Raw genomic sequence first — 23,016 nt, forward strand, 5'->3', positions numbered from 1 at the left:
TAGAAAGATTAGTGTTCATTTGCCTTTCCTTGCCAATGTTCTTCACACCATCTCACCCCCAAAGACAGGCAATTGCCAAAAAGCAATTCAGGAAGAAAAATCTTACGCGCCTGGAGCTCCCCAGGGATTTCCAGGAGCTGATGGCAGAATGCCGGGGCTCCCAGAGACGGGCTGAAACGCACAGCAGGAGCTGTTGCTCACCCTGCTTGGGGAGCCTGTGACCCCTTTTCTAAGCTGCTGGCTGCCTCCCATTGGTGTCTGAGCCCCCTAAGTCCCCCTGGCCCTTGGGGACGGCTATATGGTGTCATGCTAAGCTACCTGGGTTCCTGGCTCTGCCACTTGCAAGCTCCCACTCAACAACAGAAAAGAAAGTCCCGCCGGCGTGCCAAGTCTCTTCTTCAGTGAACTTGGACGTGGACCAATTTCTTAGAGTCTTTTGTCGCCTTGGCAATAGCTGCTCCCCAGAAGCCAGTGGAACACTGGTCCCTTCTCATCAGCTCCCTGCCCTCGGCTGTCACCAGCTCCAGCAGTCCCCTGCCCCACAGAGCCAGCAGGGCCAGGAGAGCAGTTCCCATGGCCTCCCACTGTCGCTGGGCCTGAGCCAGGGGCAGGCTCTGCCTGGGCAGCAAGGAGAGGGAGAAAGTTCCATCCATCCTTCCAGAAGAACAGCAGAGGCACAAAGCGCTCAGGCTTCCAAGGAGACTGGACTGCCTGCCATTCGACAGAGCAGTGGGCCCTCGCCTGCTCCGGAGGGAAACTACTGTGCCCAGGTCGTCTGCCACAGTGCAAACCAGGCCGCTGTGTGGCTTAAATAAAAGTGTTTTCTGCTTGCGGATCCCAGGCCTGAAAGAGAGCCCTGCCATGAGGGAGACCGGCACCTACCAACTGCCGTAGGATGGAGTTTGCAGCAAAGGCTCTGCCTGGACAGGACGTGTGGTAACGAATGCCACAGGACAGAAAGCCAAGAGCATGAGGATGCTAAAAACTCCTGAAGAGAGTTTGCAGAGAAAGGAGAAAAATGCAGGATACAGGTTTTGTTCTTTTCCTTGGAAGCAGTAACAAGCAGAATCAACCTGAGCTGAGCTGCAGAACGTCAGAAATAAACTCAGGAACTGCTTTCACTGGGGGACCTGTCACCTCATCCCCAGAGCAGCCTTGGGTCATGGGCGCCACCTCCATGGGGAGAAGCACCTCTGAGAGTTTGTTCTTGGATTCTTAGGCGATTCCTTTTTCCTTAAAATTGCCCCCATTTTTTCAGAGGCCTCAGGTCACCCAGAGGGTGACGAGGCCATGCAGTGTAGGTACCACTCTGCCACTGCTGTGGGTGTCCTGAGAGGAGGCGCAGCGAGAAAGGGGGTCAGGGTTTGGGAGGTGTTGGGGTGTGCTCCAGTTTCGGGGATGTGGGTTGCCGGCCCCCCTGCCCTCCCCACGCCCACCCGGCCCCAAGTCTCCAGCTGCTTTTGGTATCTAAGCTACAGCCTGGCGCAGTCCCAGGCCGCTCCTTTCTAGGCTAATTGCTGCTGTTCGCTGCTAGAAATAGTCCCCACTGAAGTCTGGGCTGCTCTCCCCTCCCGCAACCTTTGTAAAACTTCCCTTCTTCCTGGGAAATGGACAGGAGGGGAGAGGGCCTGGGGGAAGGGGAGTGACGTAAACTGCCTCCTGGGAACAGACCAGCTCAAAGCCAGCCCTGCTCTGCTCTCCCTCCTACGTTGCTCCTTCCCTTTGAGGGTCCCTGAACTTCCCTCCCCACCCCCAGCCCGGGAGTTGGATCTGGGCGGTTGCCTGGCCAACTTCATTCTTCCCAGCCTGGCCACCTGAAACAACGCTCCCTGCACCCCAGGAGCCTGGCTGGCGGCAAGGAGTTTGGGAGTGGGCCAAGCCAGGCTCCCGTTCCGGGGGCGGAGGGTGCTGTGGCAAAGGCCAGGAGACCACGGGAGGTAGTCCGTCTTCTTGGGAAAAGTCTCAAAATCAGGAAGCGAAAGCAAGTTTCTTAAGACTGTAGCCTCTCCAAGCAGGAGCGGAGGTCCTGACTGCAGTCACCACGTGGGACTCATGACATGAAAATCCAGGCCGGGGAGGAAGGGGTAGGAAGCTCGCGTGCCAACGGGGCAATCTGAGCCTGCGCTGAGACTCACTGTGGGCTCTGGGCTTCCGTGCAGCCAGGGCTAAAGGGGAAACATGTACTTTTAATGGGGTTTCCTGGCTTCCCCCGGAAAATCTGGAATGCTCTCTCTTCCCAGTTTTCTCCAACAAATTACTCAGCTGGACACTTATAAGATGGGGCAAAGGACATGGACATAATTGGGAAGTTGAGTAACCTCTTTATGTACCTGAGGAGCAATGGGACCTTCCCCAGGTGAGTCACCATGTATGTCCAAGGAGCGCTGGAATCTGGGCCCCAGCCGGCCTGATTCCCAGTGTGTCCCCCCACCCTGCACCTGAGGGAACCACACGTTGTCCCCAAAGGCCTGACCTGGACCCCAGCGCACGGCTCAGACTCCTGGGAGCGACAGTGCCGGCCTGCGTGGCGCAGCCACGGGAATTAGAAAAGGCGGCCCTGCCAGGTGTCCTGAGTTTGCGCAGTTCCTAACAGCTGCAGAAACCCGGGAAAGAAAGGGGAGCAGGGGAACGAGAGCATCATGGGGGCTGCTGTGATTACTGAGGCTGCCGACTGGGGCGGAGACACCCACCTCAACGCGCTTGTTTTATTTTCACACAAAGGAGGGTCAGCTCCGGCCCCCAGCACATAAACGGGCACATGGAGACACATGGAAGCATTTTCCGCCAAGAGCTCACCACGTGGGTTTTCCAGGAAAGACTCAGGAGGAGGGGAAAGACGATTCTACAGGAGAATCCGCTGAGAGGCTTCTGCTGCTGAAATAACCTGAGGAAAGGGGAGCCTTCTCACCTGGGTGCCTGCAGCTCCCTGGAGTGCCCCCCACCCCCAACTCTCAGAAGCACCCGAGCCCTGGCTGGCAGAGCCAAGATGGAAGTCGGTGCCCAACTATGTCCCCCAAGACAGGCCCCGGCGCCCAAGGAAAGCCAGAACGCTCTCAATTCTTGTATTAAGTTAAAAACAGACAAAAGCAACACGTTGCGGGGAAAGCCCCACGAGGTCCTTTGTGCTGTGAGAAGTGTGCTTGGGTCAGCGCCGCCATCCCGGCTGGGGCAGCTGCTTCCCCCGCCCCAGGCCCCCACCGGCCCTGGCGGAGATTCTCCTGTGGCTGCAGGACAGCCGACATGGGACATCAGAGCAGAGGACACAGGCCTCTGACCCGAGATGCGCCTTCCGCTTTTAGAACTTCCCCAAGCGGCAGCGCGGCCCCACGGCCGTGCTTAGCAGTGGGTGCACCCGGCCCAAAGGCCCAGGTCCCCAGAAGCCACAGTGCCCACACGAGGAAAAGCTTGTAATGTGACGGCAACTCCACCGCACAGCCACCCGCCAGCCAGCAGCGTGCGCAGTGCAGGCGGCCTGGGAGCCCCTCCCCCTCCAGTGGTGACACCCCGGATGAGTCAGAGGCCCTCACACGGGGTGGCGGAGGTGGGGGTGCACTGGTAGGAGCTGACCTCTGCAGAACACCAGATGCTGGAGTTATGCTGACGAGGGACCCACCGACTCAGGAGGTGAGGAAAAGGACCAAATGTCTGGTCGGGCAGTTCTGAGCTTGGGGGGCAAACAGGCCAGATCCAGTTACCAGCTGGAAGGCCAGGATGCCAGAGGCCAGGGGGGCTGGCTCGGTCGGGGGCGGGGGGGCAGGGGAGGTGGACTTGGCTGGCGGCCTCCAGGCTGAGATGCGGCCAGCCCTGGAGGGACGTGCAGTGGGCGCCCCGGACTCCCTCTGGGTCCCCAGCTCCATGTGCTCCTAGGCTTGAAGGGCAGGGCCACATGTGGAGGCCGGTGTGGCTCCATCAGGAGATGGGCTCACTGCTGCCGCCTGTGGTGGGCTGAGGAGGGGAGGCAATGGGCAGCCCCCCAGGGCATCCCTCTGTCTACGGCATGTGTCCCGGGACCCTGGGTCCGGCTGTGTGACTGGGCAGCAGCATCTGTGTCTGCACCGGGGCACAGCACCTGGGCCCTGGCCGGCCTGACTGGGAGGTGAGAGGTCACGAGGGTGAGGCCCAACTCGGGAGGGGCCCAGAGGAGGTTTCCTCTGTAGTCCTGGGGGTCTGGGTGTCATCTGCCAATGAAGCCTGTGTGTGTCGCGAGGTCACCCTCCAGGTTTCTGCCCCTTATAAATGTGTCCTCCATTTTCTCTGGCACCTTCTGCTCTCAGTGCTGACGGAGCCCATGTCCCCAAGGCCGGAGACATCCTCTGCGGGGTGACATGACAATACTGGCAGAGAAGCCCTAGTCCGAAGCTGTGCCATCAGTGCCGTGCTGCCCACCCCTCCAGTCCCAGCTCCGGACTTGCCGAAAGAAGTGGCCTCAAAGTTCTGCATACGTGTCCTCCCGGAGTCTGAGAGGCCTGGTGTCTGTCCACGCCCCTCTGGAAGGTCCTCGCCCGCAAACCCCTGCAAAGAAAAATCCTTGGGCGCACACAGCGCTGAGGCAGCTTTTCTTCTCTTGTCTAACACTCAGCCCGGCCCCCAAGTCCGAGGCTCCCGGAGCTGGCGGAGCATTTCGTGCTGGCCCGGGGCCGGTTGAGCTTCCCGCTGTGGTGCACGGACGGAGTCAAGGCCGCTCTGCCGGTGGGGCTACAGCCGTGGGGCTGGAAGCAGCATGCAGAGCCTGCGGAGGGACAGAGAAGCATGCCCACACTGACACATGTCATCTCCCGCTTGCCCAAGGAAGGTCTCATGGTGACTCCGGAAGGGAAGGGAGCCCTCTGCACCGAGGCCGAGCTCGCCAGTAAACCCGCGTGTTTTCATGCAGGAGGTAAAGAGGCAACACGGTCCGAGGGTTACCTGGTCCCAAAGCACTGGCACCTGCCTCCCCCTGGAGCATCCATCTTCCTTCTCGTTCCTTCAGGACCCCCCGAGTCGGGGGTGGTGGGGGGGAATCTCGCCTTGGCGGCTCACTGGAGTCACGTGGGCTCCAGAGGCCCTGCCTCAGTTGGCCTTGGGGTGTGGTCTGGGCTTGAGCATTTGTGTGGTAAAGAATTTGGCCTTGGCCTTGGCCAGAGGTCTGGCCTTTGCCCCAGCTTCTAGGAGGTGATCTGTGTCACACTTGATAGGCGTGTGTTTGCTTAGGGTAGGCGTGGGGACGTACAGGTGACCTAGGCTTGGGGTTGTGGGTCATGCTGTACCAGTTGACCTGGAGGCTGAGAGTAATCACGTGGGTGATCAAGCAATCACCTGTGTGCTGGGGCCTGGACAGAAAGGCTGGACATGAAGGCCTGAGAGAGCTTCCTGGTTGGCAATATTCTGTGCATTTTGTCATTCGGTGGTGCCGGGAGAGTAATGCTGTCCTGACGTTACGGGGAGAGGACATGGATGCTTTGCGCAGGGACTCCCCCACCCCCCAAAATCTGGCTGATCTTAATCTGTACCCTTTTCCTGGAATGAACTATAATTGTGAACATAACCACCCAGGGCATTCTGGGAGGCACCTACGACTGCAATTGGTCTCAGAAGTGAGGCCACTGTAGCGCGGAGGCTGTACCTTTAGACGTGGCAGGTTGGCCCAAACTCCACACAGAATCGTCCAACACACCCGGGCGATTCTGAGGTACGGCCATGTGTGGGGAGCACCGCACCCGTCTGAGACTGTCTCCCTATTTGGCAGAGGGGTCACCTGCTTTGCTCGAGGTCAACTACAAGTGTGGGGCAGAGCCAGGCTTGGGCTCCACAGCTGGAAAAGGGTCCCCGAGCCCCGCCGTCACCCGCGGTCCCACCGGCCTTCCCTGGACAACACCTCGTACGCAGCGTGGGCACGGGCTGGGGTGCCGGGGGCTCACCTGGCTCTGTCGCTGTCCCTCAGGCGGGCAGGTGCTTCCAGGTGCTGACGAAGGCCGTGGGGATGAGGGAGTAGGGCACGGTGGTGATGCAGCTCCACGTGTCCGCAGTGGGGTCGTAGCAGTCCAGCGTCTTACACCTCTGGGTGCCAAAGTAGCCCCCGACCACGTAGAGCTTGTTGCCCGAGGCCAGCGCGTGGCAGGACATGCGCTTGGCCGTCATGTCCCCGACCCGCGTCCACTGGTTGGTCTCGCAGTCGAAGCGGTAGGCGGAGGCGGCCGTGAACTCCGTGTCCCCTCCCATGATGAAGATCTGGCTGCCCAGCACGGCGGCGGCCGTGTAGCGCCACGGCTGGGGACACTCGGCCTTGATGCTCCAGCGGTTCTCCGCGGGGTCGTAGCACTGCACCTTGGACACCATGTCCCGGTGGATGCTCGTCCCTCCGAACACGAAGAGCTTCAGCCTGGCGCTCACCACCGCGGCGTTGCTGACGCCATCCCTCAGCGGGGCCACCATGGTCCACTTGTTGGCGCCGGGGTCGTACTTCTCCACCTGCTTCAGGGACACGGACGGGGAGGCCGGGAAGACGCCCGCCAGGGACGTGTGTCCCCCGACCACGTACAGGCAGTTCTCCAGCTCGGCCGAGCCGTGGCCGAAGCGGGCGATGAGCATGGGCGCCGCCTTGGACCACTCCTCGTGCACCGTGTCGTACACCCACACGTCCTTGGACACCCCGTTCTCCGAGCCCCTGCCGCCCGTCACGTAGACCTTGCAGCCGATGGCGGAGGCGCTGAACTCCTTCCGGGGGCTGGGCAGGTCCGCCTTGGGGATGATCTCCTTGGCCTTGTGGTCCACCTGGTAGATCTTGTCGCACATGAAGGTCTGGCCGCCCAGGATGAGCAGCGTGTGGCCCGCCTTGCGCGGCCGGGCGCAGGGGCTGGTGACCACCCCGTCGTTCTGCAGGATCTTGGTCTTGCAGCGCAGCGCCTCGTCCACGATGAGCTTGGTGCGCTCGTCCGCCATGAGCAGGGCCTCGCCGGACACCGCCTCCTTCAGGCAGTCGGACGGCAGCAGCGCCAGCCGCACGCTGCGCAGCAGCTCGGGCACGTGGGCCCTGCGGCCCTCGACGTCGTGCTTCACCCACTGCAGGATGGCCTCGAACACCACGCGCTCGTCCTCCGTCTCCAGCTCGTCGCTGGAGATGAGGTCCAGCAGCGTGTCCTTGGACAGGCTGTTGAAGTCGTCGCTCTGCCGCACCGTCTCGAAGTGCACCAGGCACATGCGCCACGACAGCTCGTACAGCCGGCGGCACTGGTGCGCGTCCGACAGCAGCATCATGCCCAGGCAGTTGGACGGGAACAGGTTCTTCTCCAGGAACTCGGCGGCCGCGTCCCGCACGTCGTGGAACTGCAGCATGTCGCCCGCCTCCAGCAGCGACTCCGCGTTCTCCTCGTTGATGACGATGCGCGACGAGTAGGCGAAATCCAGCAGCAGCTCCAGCACCTCGGGGTGCAGGTTGTCCTGGAAGTTGACCGTGTCGTCCCGGCTCTCCCGCAGGCCGTGGCTGAACATGGCCTCGAAGTAGCGGCTGGAGGCGGCGAGCACCGCGCGGTGGCAGGGGAAGGCGCGCTCGCCCGCCCACAGCGTCACGTCCGTGAACCTGCGGTGCTTACGCAGCGTGTTGAGATGCGCCAGGACGCAGTCGGGGTGCGACGCCTTGTGGAAGAGCTTGATGTTCATGGACCCCGTGCTGCCCCGCGACTTGCGGGTCTCGTGGACGCTGACCGACATGCTGAGCCGACCTGCGGGGGACGAGGCCACAGGTGAGGGGCCGCTGCTGGCGCAGGGACCTGGGGACACGCCGCCCGGCCTCCCGGCCCTGCCCCTCCCCCCTCCTCTGCTCTGCCCCTCACGTCCACCTCCTCTGTTGCCAGTGATAAGGGCGGCAGAGGCTGGCTGTCACCCCTGCCCTTTGGAAACGGGTTTTGTTCTCCTGAGCCTGGATCTGCTCTGGAACCAAACGTCCTTAGCTTGGTTATGAGCCACCCCCGGGCGACTTCCAGCTGTGCTGCCTCCAGAGGTTAGGAGACTGTGCAAATGACGTCAGTAGCCTGGTTAACACGGCAGCACTAAGGGGCAGGGCCCTCAACTGCTTTCCGGCCCCTGGGGACGCTGCTCTGGTTGCCCCATTTGCCAGGGCTCAGCGAGGCAAAGCGGCTGCCCAAAGGCCGGCAGAGGATTCCCACGTGGCCTGTCCAGCTCCGAGCCCAGTCACCACCCTCCGTTGGCCCAAGGAGACTGATTCCTGCCGGGAGACTTGAAACAACGTTCCCAGGGACCCCCACACCCCAAGCAGAGCCTTACACCCCTGTGCTCCCAAGGGGCCCTGTCCTGAGCTGGGCTCCAGCAGCGCTGGCCAGACCCCCTTTACCCCTTTCCTTGGAAAGATCCTCCAGAGCTGCTGTCTGTCACAGCCCAAGCGCTCAGTGTAGACATGTTCTCAACATCCAGGGGTCTCCAGAGGCCTCTGGACCCAGCTGGGATGAGCAAGGCTGTGGAGGTGAGGCCGGCTGACCAGTGGCTCCCCCACGGGACACCTGCTCAACTTCAAGGTCCCAACAGGAAGCCAAGACAAAGGTCCCGGTGACAGCAGAACACACAGAACAGTTAAGCAATCCAGAGTCCGCCTCAGCCAAAGCAGCAGAAACCCTGCGGCCATTGATGGAAGCCTCTAGGCTTCTGGGGATCTCCCCTCCTCCCACATCTGCCCCCCTCTGCCCGGCCCAGGGCGGGGCTCAGAGTGCTGGTCCCTGCAAGGAGACAGACAGTCTCGTCACCCACGTGAATATGGGGGATTCCAAAGTACTTTCATTAAACTTGGACCAATGGCACGCCCACGACACACGGCCGTGCTGTGGAAGTAAGGCTCAGCTAATCGCCAAGCAAAATCACATGTTTTGAAAAAAAGTGGCCAAAAGCAAACTGAGAGGGTGGCCAGTTAGGTCAGTTGGTTAGAGCTTGGTGCGGATAACAGCAAGGTTGCCGGTTCGATCCCCGCATGGGCCACTGTGAGCTGCGCCCTCCTTAAAAGGGTCAATTATGCCATTGCAGCATGAAAGCAATATGTACCCAATGACCATGGCTGCTTCCCAATTAGAAGAAAAAAGCAAACATTGCTAAAAAACAACAACAAAAAAACTGAATTCAGTGTTCTGACCCCAAGAGTCTGTGCTGCTTTCCTCCTGCTGGTAAAGAGGCAGCAACAACAGCAAAAAACCCCAGAAACCTTTTTCATTTTTAATTTTCAAAAGTATGTGACTCCCTCTTCCCACTCCAGGTCAGTTTTCTCCTTAAGCAAAGCTCTGGCACAGGAAGGAAGCGATTTCCTGATTCAGCGCAACAGTAAGAGCGTTCCCAGTGCGTTGCTTGTGTGCTCTGCTCTCTGGCTCGCTCTCACACTCCTTCCCTGGCAAAGTCCCAGAGAAGCCACAGAGCTGCCTGGGCAAGGCCCTGCTCCTGGGCCTGGAGCGGCCTCGCTGTTCTGGCCCCCAGGGGTGGGGGTGGTGTGTGCAGCCAGCAGGAGGGGAGCGCGGGACCCCAGGGCCAGGCTGTGCACGTGGCCTCCACCACTGGCCCCGGGGCCCCTCACCTCTCCCCTGCTCGTTTTCCCTTCTGTCCTGTGCAGGCCTCTGCGAGTCCCTCATTGGCAGTCAGACACGGGGCACGACCTCTGAGCCTGGCCCACAGCACGCTCCCCCCACTGGCCTGAATTGCCCCATCTGAATTCCGGACCCTGCAACACGTTTCCGCAAATCTTGCTGTGATTGTTAAATCCTCATACCAGCTCTGTCACTCAATCATCCGACACTTTCCAAAATGTCGCCGCTCACTGGGTGACTCCATCCAGCCGTCACCACCATGCCCAAGCTGTTCACCAGGTGGCCTCTGGTCTGAGCCACGCTGGGGGACGGCTCCCAGGTCAGGGCTCTGACACAGGCTGGGCCTAAGTTCCCTTCTCGAGCACCTGCATTTTCATGGGTCCCACCTGCTCTGGGTCACTGAGCACCTCACTGCACCTGCCTTCTCCCCACCCCAAGCCTGGCCAGGGAGCCAGGCCGTTTCTGAGCCTGAGCTGAATGCGGCCCTGAAGGCTAGGGCTTGGATACCCATCTGTGGTGCCAAGCTCCCTTGGATTCTTTTTTACAGACAGCCCCGGGAAGGAACGGCAGCTCTTTGCTCCACTAACCACAGCAGTGTAATCAGGACATAACCAGTACCCGCTCCTGGGCCAGGGGACTCCATGGCTGCCCACAGGACCTGGCCCCAGGGCCAGCCAGAGCAGACAGACCCTGCCTTTCCTGCACGGTCCCACGTGGACGTATACTGAGCCCAGCAGGCGGAGGCCCGTCAGGATTTCTGGCTGTGTGCGGTACGCTTCCCTCCCTCCCGGCCCCCTTGGGGGTCCCAGGTCCACGCTTGAGGCAGCTGGCACTGCTGCTGTGGGTATGAGCTGAACCCCGCCTCCACTCTGGGGTGTTGCTGACAGGGTCGCCCTGCAAGCGATCTAGGTGGGGACTCTCTCTGGAGAGGGTAAGGGCGGGACACAGCAGGACCAAGACTGAGCAAGTGCAGGAAAGCCGGGCCAACCCGTACCCCGCAGCCACATTTGCCCTGAGAATGAAGTCCAGTGCTGACCTCTCAAGGCCGACGCTGCCTGGGCAGCCAAGGGCCAGCACTGACTGGCATCTTACTCAGCACCAAGATGCCTGCCTGCTGACGCAAACTCCCCGCACAGGCAGAGGAGAGCCAGCACCACACCCAGCAGGACCCCACCCAGCGTGGCAGCCAGCTTGGCACCTCTGTGCCCAGCGCATCTAACTGGAGTGCTCGCGCAGCTGCCTTCCAGACTCAGAGACGACGGCGGAGACAGTGGCTGCAACAGTGGCGTGTGTGGTGACACTGTTTCATGTGAGCCAGCACGATGCCCCCTCCTGCTTGCAGTGACACCTGACAGTTCCCAGCAACCACCCTCTTCCTCTCCAGCCGGTTCACATGGGATCCAGGCTGGGCATCTGGCCATGGCCAGCCAATCGGCACATCCCTGGGCCGCAGGGTTGCCTGGACGTGACCCAGGCCTGCCAATCAGCCGTGCCATCCTCCTGGCCACCGTGAGGGGCGTGACACCCACGAAGGGCCAAGGAAACTGTATCCACCACGTTTACTGAACTGCGGGGCATGAAGCAGGCTGAATTCAGGGCTGCCGACAGGACAGGACCCAGGCCGGGCGTGGCAGCGATGGCAGCCACACTGCCCAAGGCGGGCCCCTGGTCCCTGCTGAACCGGAGCCCGTCCGCCCCTAGACTTCCTTTGTGCCTGTTTGAGGGGGGTTTCTGTCACTGGCCATCACGAGTCGCATCTAGTGCAAGGACTACAGGTCTGGGACCAGGGGCTGCTCACCTCGATAAGGGGTCTTGTTGGGTGGGTCCCTCCACCCTTTCCAGCTCCGGGGAGGCCACCCAGACACCAAGGGGAACGGGTTTCACGAGTGTTTAGTATCAGTTACTGCCCACTCAGCCCGGTGCAGGGGCTGCAGGATCCGAGGAGTGTGGGACAGGTTCCCGGAGATGGGGGGTGAGCATCAAGTGTGCAAAGTCAGGTCTGCGCAGCCTCTCGGCCCCTGCCTTTGTGGGAGAGGCGGCAATAAATCAGGCATTCTGGCGCTGTACATAGCAGAACTATTTTGACTACCTAAGCACTGTCCTGGCTTTATGCATTTAAGGCACAGAATATACTGCACGACACTGCCTGCCATGCTCAGACTGGCAATTCATCATCCTGCAGAGGAGCACTGATGGACCTCGGACAACACTTCCGCCCCACGCTGCCATCCTCAGCTGCAAGGAAGTGATGAAAGGCACCAAATGTGCCCCGCTCACTTCTCTCACCATCCCTGGAATGGTAACTAAACGCACAAAGAAACAAAGTGGCTAAGGGGTAAGACCTTCAGAAAAAACTCCCATGCTTTCCACAGATTGCAGCCACTAAGCGTGAAAGGCCTCGGTTCTGAGGAAAATGCATGCGAGGCAAAAGAGGCGATCACTGCTGCTTTCGCTGTCGCCCTTGGGCTGCAGCACTGACACCCCGCCCCCCGCCTTCCTCCATCCAGGAGTCAGCGACCCTCAAGATGACGATACCAACTGCACAGTTCACTGGAGGCCAGAGGGAGCAGGAAAGGCCCAGGACCCAGCTGGTGGGTTTCAGGTAAAGTGGTTCCCAGTCACTCATCCATCCTGAGTTTCCGGAACAATTCCCACAAGTCAGGTGTCAGCACGGGACACAGTGACGGACAGAGACAAGGTACCTGCCCCCACAGGGTGCACTCTGGGGTTGGTGGTGTTGGGGTACAGACTAGTGATGGGGGGAAAAAAAACAGTGAACAGGACATTATCACTTCATGGAAGTTCTACAAAGAAATGAAAACAACAGGCCAGAGTGTGACAAGAAGCTAGTAGGCTCATGTAGGCTCCAGAAGGGGATATGTGACCTGTACCTGAGCGATCAGCCGGAGTCAGGAGGTGACGATGGGGACAGGAGGGATCCCGGTGGAGGAACAGTAAGTGCAAAGACCGGGTAGAAGCGAGGTGGCCCATCCGGGGAAGAGAAAGGCGAGGGTGACCGGCAGGGATGCAATCCCAGGAGGCCACAAATTCTGTGACAGCGTCCCATTGAGACAGGGTCTGTGTCCTCTCCCCTGGAACCTGAGCAGGTTCTGTGACCGCACCGTGACTGACCAGACGGCTGAAGCAACTCTGTGCCATTTCTGGCCCAGGCCGTCAGAGATCGGCAGTTTCCACTTCCTCTCCTCGCACTCAAGGGGAAGCGAGCCGCGCTGGATGAAACCACAGCCTGAGGCGGCCATGCTGTGAGGAGGCTCAACCCTGCACGTGGCTGAGGGCACTGCCAGGCCCCTCCCCGCTGTCCTGCCCAGCTGAGCCCAGGTGAGTGAAGAACTCACTCGGACAGTCCAACCACGGCAGATGGGCCCCAGACCTAGGTGCCCAGAGACCACAAAGGTCCCAGATCACCCCATCTAAAAGCCTGACACAAATGAGCACCTACAGGCTATGCTGAGGGCTTTAAAACAAAGCCATGATGGCATAGTTTTACCTCTCGGACTGGGCGACGTACATGCATAACACAAAAGGTGACATGTGAACAAGGCAGGGGAGAAGCCAGGGAGGGGAGAGTCAGCAAGTATGTGAGGCTGTTCCTCTCAGGTATTCTGCCTCAGCTATACTGTCTGGACTGGGCAAAGTAGCCCTGAGGAAAGGTCCAAGTTCTTCATTGCCTCTGAAGACAGCTCAACCCTTACTGTGTGACCTTGGGAAAGTTAATTGCCCTCTCTGGGTCCTTTTTTCCCCCCCAACCATAAAGTGATCATGAAAACGATCACTATTTATAGGGTGGTTGTGAGAATCCAATGAGACAATCAGCAATAAGCATTTAGAACAGCCTGGGCCTCTCCTGCCTCCTCGGTCAGCTGTTCTACTCTTTGCTGCTGTGAATTGCCACTGTCACTGAGGAAAGAACACAGCAGATATTCCGACCCTGGCTCCATCCCTAACCTCCACTTTGAAGATGGACTTTCACTGTCTACTCATTTTTAATGATTTGCTCATGAGCGTGTAGTATTTTTATAATCAGGAAAAACACTGACGGATACTGGCAAGCCCCGCAGATCTGGGCTGCTCCCGGGCTGTCAAAACGAAGCACTCAGGCACTTCCGTCACACAGGGCACACCAGGCTGGGCGCTCCATCAGCTGTAGCCAGGACGGGGTCCGAGCGGACACGCGTGGACATGCGGCTCCAATACATTCCCCACCCCCGTGTCTGGGAGCCCACAGGCTACAGGGGATCCATCCTTCCAGTTTTCAAGTGGAAAACAAACTAAGCACCCTTACTAAGCAGACAAATCTAATTGTTAATTGAAAGGAAAATTAGTATGACCACTGTAACTGAATCGGAGCCACAGATCATTCCAGATACAAGTGAATTACCAGACAATGGGTCCTTTCTCTCAATGTTTCTGCCGTTCAAGGGCTCTTTCTCTAAAAACATTTATGTATTTATTCAGAAATTATATATACCATGTTTTTAATTTAAAATGCCACAGGTTAGAATTGTTGGTAGTTTTTTGCTGTGTACTTATTTTGATTTTGTTTTCCAGCCTTTTATTGGGAAAGATTTCAAGCCTGCGGTACAGTCACGAGAATTGTGTAACTCACACCTTCTGCTCTCATGTGGCTCGTCTGCTGGATGCCACCTGGCCCCACCCCAGCCCTCAGCCTCACCCCATCCTTGCCTCACCTGAACCCCCATCTCTCCTGCAGGGGAATGGGTGGTTCTAGAACAGAGTGAGGCTCGGGGAATGGTGAGGTGTTGCTTCATGCGCTGCTTGGTAACTACTGGGGTTCTCCTTCAGGCAGTACCAAAATGTCTCTTTATTGGACAGCTCCTCCTGAGGGGCAGCTGTCAGGTCAGCCCCTCCTCCTGGGCTCACCTCACAGGGCAGAATCCCAACTCCTTCCACACCCAGACTGTGAGACAATCTGGTTTCCATCTGCTGTGCTCAGGTCTTGATCAACAGTGCCAACGTACCCTCTCGAACGTCACACACACACACCACACTCACTCACTCCCAGCTGGGCAGTGAGTCTTGAGGTTACCCTACGCATGGCCTGCACATCTGCCTACAGCCAAAGCCTGGCCGGGACAGGAGGGTCCCAACAGACCCAGAAGGGCAGCCACATGCTTCAGGGCCTTCTCCACATCTTCCGGCCTTTTTATGTGATGCTCCCAAGTGTTAGGCACACTTGACAAAGGGCGGTCACTTGAGCTTCCATGATTGATAGCCAAGCCCCAGGCTGACTGCAGCCTCTGCTGGTTGGGGAGCCAGAGCGAGTATTGCAAGTTGATAGATGCGTGGAGATCACTGCCAGCTCCACCGGTGTGGACTTGTCACTCCTGGAGGAGGGGTTCAGACTGCTGGCCTGACCCAGAGGACAGGCTCTGCTTTCCCAGACAAGGCATGAACAGGAGGGAAGGGGTCAAAGCCTGCGAAACCCTACTGAATGATGAAGCAACCATTGTTGCATACCATCAGTAGGGAACTTTGGTCAGGAAAGGAGCCAGATCAAACACATGACTACCCTGGGCCCGTACTGTGGTGGGCATCTCATCGGGAAGATTTCAGCCTCACAACCAAGCCTGACAAGCCTGACTTGCCGTCAGACCGCGCAAGGTTACGCTGCAGCAACAAACATCCCCACATCTCAGTGGCTTTAGAGGACAGATATTTATTTCTTGCTCATACTACATGCATTGTGGTTCCCTTGGTGGTGGTGAGTGCGGGGAGTGCTTGTCTCATCACTGTCACTCCTGGGGACCCAGATGACAGAGCAGACACCATGCCAAAGGAAAACGAGAGCACTCTGGAAAGTGTGGCGCTGACAATTCAGTGCTTGGCCTACAAGGACACACATCACTGCTGCTCCCATCTCATTGGCCAAAACAGTCACATGCCTTCATTCACCCACGAGAGCACCAGGAGTGCAATCCTGCCACATGTCCCACTATTTCTATCACTGTCAGATATAGAAGTAGCCCAGATGAATGGTAATGACAGCAACACTACTAAAAATGAATTGTACTTATTGAGTACTGAGTACTAGGCACTGTTCTGAGTGCCTTCTGAGCAGTGAGCTCCCACCACGTCGCCGTCACCGAGCAAGCATTGGATCCAGGGGTGGCATTTGGATCCAGGGTTTCACAAGCCCAGCGAGGACGCAGCAGCTGTGGAACTCTGAATATTGGATGCGATCACGGTGGCTTTCTAGTAATAGAGCTCCTCCATCTCGTGACCCTCACTCCTGCCCAGACAAATCTGGCCTGGCCAACTACAAACCTGGCAGGCAGCTCATCCTGGAGTTTGAAGGAGCAAAGCTTCTCTTAATTAGGAAATTAATTCCATTCATGCGCGATTGATCTGTGGTCAGCTTTTCCTTGGTGCTCCAATGGGAACAGGTAGAAAATGAGCAAGGCTTTTTGTTTCCATCCTATCTTTGCATCCTCCTCTGACAAATCGGGTGTCCTGTGGGGAGTGACACCATGGGGAATGCTGTCCCCCCTCTGGCAGCAGCAGTCATTCTCCCAAGACCTGCTCAGTACCCACCCCCTTATGGGAGGAGCCATCCTACTGGTCTTGCCTAGTGAGCGGGAGGCAAGGAGCCCTGCAATCTCCTGGGGTCCCTTCATGATCCCTCTTTCTCCTGGGAGCTCTCTGTCCATGTCTCTTATTGGAAGTGGCCCTGGCATGTATGCCCAGGAGACACTGCACAGACTAGGGCCCACTCCATCTGTTCTGGGGTAGGAGCGGGGTTACCTTGAGTGATCCCACACCTGCCGTCCAGCTCCCTACCCAGGACCAGCCAGAGCACCTGGGGAAATGAGCCCCCCACACACCCCCTTGCGTTAGGCCCAGCTTGGTTCTTCCTTGACCCAGTCCTCTGGCGTCACCAGCCCCTCATCCACAGCACACCCTGTGCCTGCAGACCCTTCACATGTGGGCCCCACACGTAGTGGACAGAGGCAGGGAACTGGGAGAGGCTCAAGGAAGGACAGTCCCGTCCGTCTGGAGTTACAGGTAAAGTCTATCTCAGTTTCCACTCACCAAGAAAGGAAAGGAAACGGGGAGCTGGACTGCGGCACGCCTCTCACTCTCCAGGTGGAGAAAATTAGGGCCCAGGGGTGGACAGTAACTTGTCCAAAGCCCCGCAGCACACCTCAGAGGCAGAGTTGGAACTAGAATCCTAGACTCCTGACTTCTAATTGGGCCCCTCTACATTGCCTGCTTCTCAAACTGTTCCTGCCCACAGGGCTACGCAAATAACTCAAGCTGCAAGCACTTTTGAGATTTTAGAGCAAAACATTTGATAGAAGCACCATACAGAAGAACATCCACCCATTTTACAGAAGAGCAAATTGAGACCCATAACAATAAGGGGACCTACATGCAGTCACCAGCCAGGTATGGGCAGAGCAAGACTCCCAGACACCTACTGCCATGTTCTTTTTGCCCACAGGTGCCAGGTATGACGGTTCCAACGAGGGGATAGTGAAGCAGTGGAGCTGGCCTTTGGGCCTCTGCTACTCTGAAATGAGGTATGATCCAGAAAGCCTCATCCAGACTCTGTGTACGACCCAGGGGTGCAGGAGACCATTGGGGGCGGGGGAGGAAGCAAGGCTGGGAAGATTTTTATGTATCTGCAGAAAATACAGTGACATTTCCCAACTATACTGGATTTGTGAGACCACAGAGCTGGCACTGTTACGAACAGGTTAATGAGCCCAAAATGCCTCCTCTTTTTCATCCAGAAGGGCACTGACAGGGCTTGGAAGGCAAGGTTTAGCATAAGAAAGAACAGAGTCTATTGGCACCAGAAGAAGGGGCAGCGGTGGGTAGAGGAGGCTGAGGCCCCCCAGGGTGGGCTGACCGGACACACAGGCAGCGTCTGAACCCAAGTCCAGCTCCCAAGCCCACATTCTTTCCCCTGACCTTATGCCGAAGAGCTTTCTCTCTGTCTCCCATCCCCACAGCACCCCCCACACCCCTAAGAGCCGAAGGATCGGGCGTCAGTCCGGCAAGGTGAGTGCCTGAAAGTGACAGGTATCAGCCTGAGCTACCGTCGGACTGGGATGGGGGCAACGTCCTCTGGGGCCCGGCGGTCCAGGAAAGGGGTTGGAACCTGCTGTGGACACTGGGCTGACTTCCCTCACCTGGGGACAGACTCTGACTAATAAGGGGAAAGCCCTACTGGGGAGCTGGGAGTAACAGCGGGGGATGCCCACATTCTTCTCACCGGACCCCCACCCCGCGCCCTGCCCCCAGTTATAGTGATTTGTGGCTGGGAATACGCTTTAACAGTCCTGGCTGCCTAAGGCCATTCAATTATGACATTTACCACATTAGATGAAAACCAGCACCTCAATCAGCCAATTCATTTGCTGGAGTCTGGCCACTCGTTTTCTCCCGCCAGCGCAGCTCAGCCTGCCCCCACCCTGGCCAGGCCACACTCACGCGTGGGGCTGGTCTGGTCTAGAGGGACTAAGGGCTCAGGCCAAGGGCTGGTGAGGTGGGTTCTCCCAGGAGACCTTGAGCAGAAAGGCTGCATCTAAAAGCCATCCATCTTTCTGGGGATTCCCGGGAACACTGACTCCACAGGCCAGGCCACCATAGTTCCCAGTGAACCTTTCCAGGCTCCTACCTGCATTATCTCTGACCTCAACCTGCACCTGCCTTAAGGTCAGCAATGACTTTGCCTCTGGGAGAAATGTGAGTGGGTGGTGCGAGAAGGCAGCCACCCAGGGCCTGGAATCTAGACTCTGACATGCCTTTCTCATCTTTACCTCATTAAGGCATCCTTTCTCCTTTGTCCCCTCAGCTCCCACACCTCCATGTGCCAGGGCCCCTGATCCAGGTGCCAGCACACCCTCACCTGAAAGCAGGGGCCCAATCAAGGCCCTGAAAACAATCAATTAATATATGAATGAACCAACTACCCCTGAAGAATGCCCTCTGGCACTTCATGGTGACAGATGGGAAGAACCAAGCCTCGTTCACTGCAGTGTAGGCCCGCCCAGGTCTTCCTCTGTTCTTCCTGCTCTCCTCTCCCGACATAGCCCACAAGTTTAAGATGCTATTAAGGGGTATGTGGAATACGCAGCTTGCCCACAGCTCCTCTCTCTGCACCACAAACAGATCTGGATGCAGCCTGAGCCCCAGGGCGAAGCTTTCTATCATCTTTCTCTACCTTCCTTTTAAGGACCTCCCAGGAATCACTTCCTGACAATGACTGAGTCGGAAATAGCTGCCGGGCCTGAAAGAAAACCGACTCCATCAACTTCCACAGGCACAACTTGAGGACCCAAGGATGCCAGGTCTTAGAAGGACACCAAATCTGCCTCGGGGTGGGCTGGTGGACCTTGTGTCCCACTCCTCCCCAGACCCCAAATGCTAGCCTTCACCAGCATCCCCTAGGAATCCTAACAACACACCTGGGCCCATTGAGCATCAGAGCCACTTATGAATGGAGACGGAGGCCCACGGTCCCAAAAGGCCCGACTCAAATCAGCCACCAGAGTCTGGTCCATGAGAAGAAAATGGGGTTCCTGCCTCTCTCCCTCTGTCCCATCTCCAGAGTGAAACGTAAAGGCCCAGACTGGCTTCTCTGTCCTGACTCACCAGGGAGGGCCCAAGCTCAGGGAGCTTTCCCCCAGCTCAGAGCAACCCAGCACGGCCCTGGAACACCCGGACTAAACCGGCAGGGGCCTGGGTCTGCCCCCATCCCACCCCAACCCCTTTGATCAGGTCTCTCTCTGTAAAGACTTTTATCTGCTCATAGATAATGCAAATGAAATGCGGGGGCTCTGAAGAAGCAGCACAAAAAATAGGTGCCTCTTGGAGGCACAGTCCCCCAAGGAAAAACTTCTGCCGCGGCTAAGAGGGCGAAAAGGAGGAGTGGGGTCACGACCAAGTGCGTGGGGTCCCGGCGCCAGGGCACGACGGGGAAGAGGACCGCCGGCTGGAGGAGGCTTGCGCTGGACCTGCCCGGGTGGCCGCCACTGCGATGGGTGAGCGCATGCGACCGTCCCTCTGCTGCTCCACTACTCGCTAAACAAGGTCAAGGGGTCCTGTCAGGCGGGACATAAAGGGCCGGGGTCACGGGGGCGGCGGACACTTCCCCGGTGAACCCCGGGGCCCGGGCGCTGCGCGAGGCAGGAGGCCATCTGGCCCTCGGTGTCAAGGGAGCGAGGACTTCGCCCGGCCGGGGCGCAGCGCCGGGCAGCTCACGGCCTCCAAGGCAGGCAGCCTCCTCTTTCCAGGATCGATAGTAATTTTTTAAAAAGAGAGTCCGCAGACTCAATGAATCAACCACTCCCAGGGGAGAGAGTTGCTGTTCCCGCTGCGCAGCCTCCATTTACAAAACAATTCATTCCCTCGCCCAGGGCTCTCAGCAAATCCCCTCGCCGGGTCCCCAGGCACGCGCAGGCGGGAGGAGCCGGCGTTGGGGACACGGTGGCGGACCACAGCCCCCCCCCCCATTGTCCCCGACTCCAGGCTCACCCCTGACCCCGCGGTGGTCAGGGCAGCTCCGGGACGCGGCCCCGCGAGGGCTCACTCTGCTGGGGGCTCCCACCGGGTACGTGCGGGAGGGGCGGGGGGTGGGGACGAGCGGTGACAAGTGCCAACACCGGCCGCCGGGAGCACGGCTAGACCGGCCGAGGTTGCGCCCTCAGCCCTGCCCAGCCCTGGTACTCACCGCTCGGGGCGCCACCGCCAGCCGCGCTCCCCCGGCCCACCGTCGTGATCAGAGGCCCCTGGCCACCCGAGCGAGCCTCCGAGCCCCACCGTGGCCGCCACCACTCCCCTTCCCCGGACTTTCCACAGCCTCCGAGCCACTGCCGCTGCGGTATTGACCCGGCGCCACCAACAAACTAGTTTCTCGGGCCTTCCAGCCCCGCCTCCCGTCCTAAGCTCAGCAGCCAATCATAGGCGGCACCTCTGTGATGGATGGGCGGCCAAGCCCATAGTACCGTAGGCTGGAGGAGAAAGGGGTGGGTGCCTTCGCCTTGCGTCGGTACCGTGAGGGGGCGGGGCAGGGAGAGGAAGAGGACTTCGACCAGATTCTTAAAGGGACAGGCGCCCACCCCCACCCCAGCGCGCGGCCAAAGTTTGGGAACAATACCCAGGTCTTCTAGAGCTTTCCAAAGAAGGGAGCTTTGTAGATTGCATGTGACTCTTTTGCACCTGGTCTGCGGAGCTGCACTTTTAGCTGTGAAAATGTTGAGGGCAGGTGGTTTTCTCTGGGCCTGTCTTAGTGTTTGGGATTTTCTGTAGCCACTAAACCAAATGCTGCCTGTATTTGGAATATGTATTTTCCAGGGTACTGGAGCTCTCCTGTCATTTCTAAGTTCCTTTAGTAAGTCACCCTTCAAATATTCATTCATTCATCCATTCATTTATTCCACCAACCTTTACTGGACGTCTGGGCTGTGCTAGTCTCCAAGGCAGGGGATGATTTGTAATTACTCCTTCTCGCCTTCTGGGTGTGCATTGTATTCCACTTCAGGTTGCTATGTATCCAGTTTCTTCATCCGTAACCTGTATTCACGTGGAGAAAGGAGAAAGAAAGGACCTACTAGGAAGGGCTCCAGGCGGCTAACTGGGCTCAGATTTAAAAGCAGAGCCTAAGCCATGCTTCAGGGAGAAGCTAGCCCTGAGCTGCCTACTTCCTACACTGAACTGACTCTGCACAGTGTTCCTCACAACTGAGCCAACCTTTATAGAAGAATTCCTGGAATCCTATTTCAACCAGCAGGACTGAGACTTTCCCCATCCAATTGGAGCTGCACAGCTGTAGACTCCAGGACTCTCTTCACTGGCCAATCAGAGCGGCGCCATTCTGACCAATCAGGATAGTGCTTTCTGGATGAATCAAACTGCGAGGAGTGGGCGTCCTCATTTGCGTGAGGATGGAGCAGTTAGGGACCAGGGACTGGGACATCCCTCTCTGCATATAAATCCGCTCCCTCTGGCTCTGTGAGCTCCTGTCTACCAAAGGCTGTGTTTGCCTGGCTGAGGCGCACAGCTGCTGAGGACCCCTCACCTGAGGCCCCCTGTGAGGGGCTCCTTCCAGCCATGCTGTGCAGAGAGGGTCACCTCACCTGAGGTTGTGTCCTAGCCTAGCTGTGAAGAGGGGTCCACCCTGCCTTAGGGCTGTCTCCCAGCTATGCCGTGAGGAGAGGGTCACCTCACCCCAAAGCCGCCTCACCCCCTCCATTCTGTGAGGAGAAGGCTGACTCCCAGCCAGGCCGTGCACAGCGGTGCACGTGAGCTGTTTGCACTGAATCAACCACAACCAAAGTGTCCTTCACCGCACCCCAAGTTGAGGATGCCTGTTGGCGTTGAATTGGTGCCTCCGACCATCATTTGACACATGGCAGGGGAAAGTCCTCAGGGGATTATTTGCGGGAATAATAGAGACAGTCCCACGACAAAGTAAGTGCACGATAAGGGCCCTTTCTTTTCTCCCTCCTACTGAAAATGGATCATTCGGGTAGGTCAGGGCTACAGAGAGCCTTGGTGAAGTATCGAAAGTCCTAAGTGCTGTGAGAGCCAAGCGGCAGCGGGGAGAATGCCCTGGAAGCAGGGGCCACGCTGGTGGGAGATGCGAGGAGGGTTTTGACTGGTGGAAACTGGGAAGGAGACCCAGGGGTAGGAAACTGCTTAGACCGGACAAAAGAGATTCCAGGATTAAAAGGCAGTGAGATACTAGGGAGAGGCCATCGGGAGAGGGGGACAGTGCCATGTAGAGTCAAGCTGCCTGAAGTGTGGCTTGGAACCCACAAGGGCTGCGAAGGACTGGACGCAGATTGCTCAGGCTCTTTGCGTGTCAGATTCCTACCAGTGAAAGGAGGATTCTAGAACCTCTCTTGTAGGGTTACTGTAAATATTAAATAAGAGAACGTATGTCATGGGCCTGGCACCTCGTAAGTGGCCCACGTAGGTTTGTCCATTTGGCCCGGAGCTGGAGGCCTTTAAGTCACAGGGGTTCTCACATTTTTTTTTTTTTTTTGACTCTTTTTTAAAAGTTTATTGGCGTGACAATGGTTAGTAAAGTTACATAGGTTTCAGGTGTACAATTCTGTAATCCATCATCTATATATCACCCTGCGTGTTCACCACCCAGACTCAGGTCTCCTTCCATCACCGTGTATTTGACAGGGGTTCTGACCTTGAAGAGCAGTCTTGGCCAGAGGGAAGAGCTGGCAAATGGTGCTGGGAAGATGCCCTCGTTGAGGAGAAGGCGACGTCAAGATAATTGGCCCATTAAAGAAATGACACAGATCACATTTGTAATTTCTAGCATCCTGCCAATTTTCTAGAGCTAGAGTATTTATATAATTGTTGGTTGGATGGAGCTCCACACACAAAATTGACTCTTAGCAAGTTTGCAACCATTGCTTATTATTCCACTCAGTTTCTCTGAGAAGTCATATGT

General features: G+C 57.8%; 1 protein-coding gene and 1 long non-coding RNA gene across 5 annotated transcripts; one reads left to right on the forward strand and one right to left on the reverse strand.

The window, feature by feature from the left end:
• Positions 1-2,691: 2,691 nt before the first annotated feature.
• On the reverse strand, positions 2,692-21,202 carry KLHL25 (kelch like family member 25). 4 transcript variants are annotated; one of them, XM_019726712.2, is made up of 3 exons: positions 20,275-20,459; positions 5,898-7,697; positions 2,692-4,729 (listed from the first exon to the last, which is right to left on the reverse strand). In XM_019726712.2, exon 2 carries the CDS (start codon positions 7,684-7,686, stop codon positions 5,917-5,919), a length of 1,770 nt encoding a protein of 589 aa, XP_019582271.1. In that variant the 5' UTR covers positions 7,687-7,697; positions 20,275-20,459; the 3' UTR covers positions 2,692-4,729; positions 5,898-5,916. The 4 variants fall into 4 exon arrangements, with proteins under 4 accessions (XP_019582271.1, XP_074173507.1, XP_019582270.2 ...); XM_074317406.1 differs by lacking the exon at positions 20,275-20,459 and adding an exon at positions 20,988-21,202 and having other exon boundaries at positions 4,378-4,512; XM_019726711.2 differs by lacking the exon at positions 20,275-20,459 and adding an exon at positions 20,988-21,201 and having other exon boundaries at positions 4,592-4,729.
• Positions 17,021-18,879, forward strand: LOC141568092 (uncharacterized). The gene is made up of 3 exons (XR_012491099.1): positions 17,021-17,116; positions 17,552-17,600; positions 18,778-18,879. It is a non-coding gene; the product is annotated as an uncharacterized LOC141568092 (long non-coding RNA).
• Positions 21,203-23,016: the final 1,814 nt, after the last annotated feature.

This window comes from Rhinolophus sinicus, linkage group LG13 (genome assembly GCF_036562045.2).
Source record: "Rhinolophus sinicus isolate RSC01 linkage group LG13, ASM3656204v1, whole genome shotgun sequence".
Lineage (NCBI taxonomy): Eukaryota > Metazoa > Chordata > Mammalia > Chiroptera > Rhinolophidae > Rhinolophus > Rhinolophus sinicus.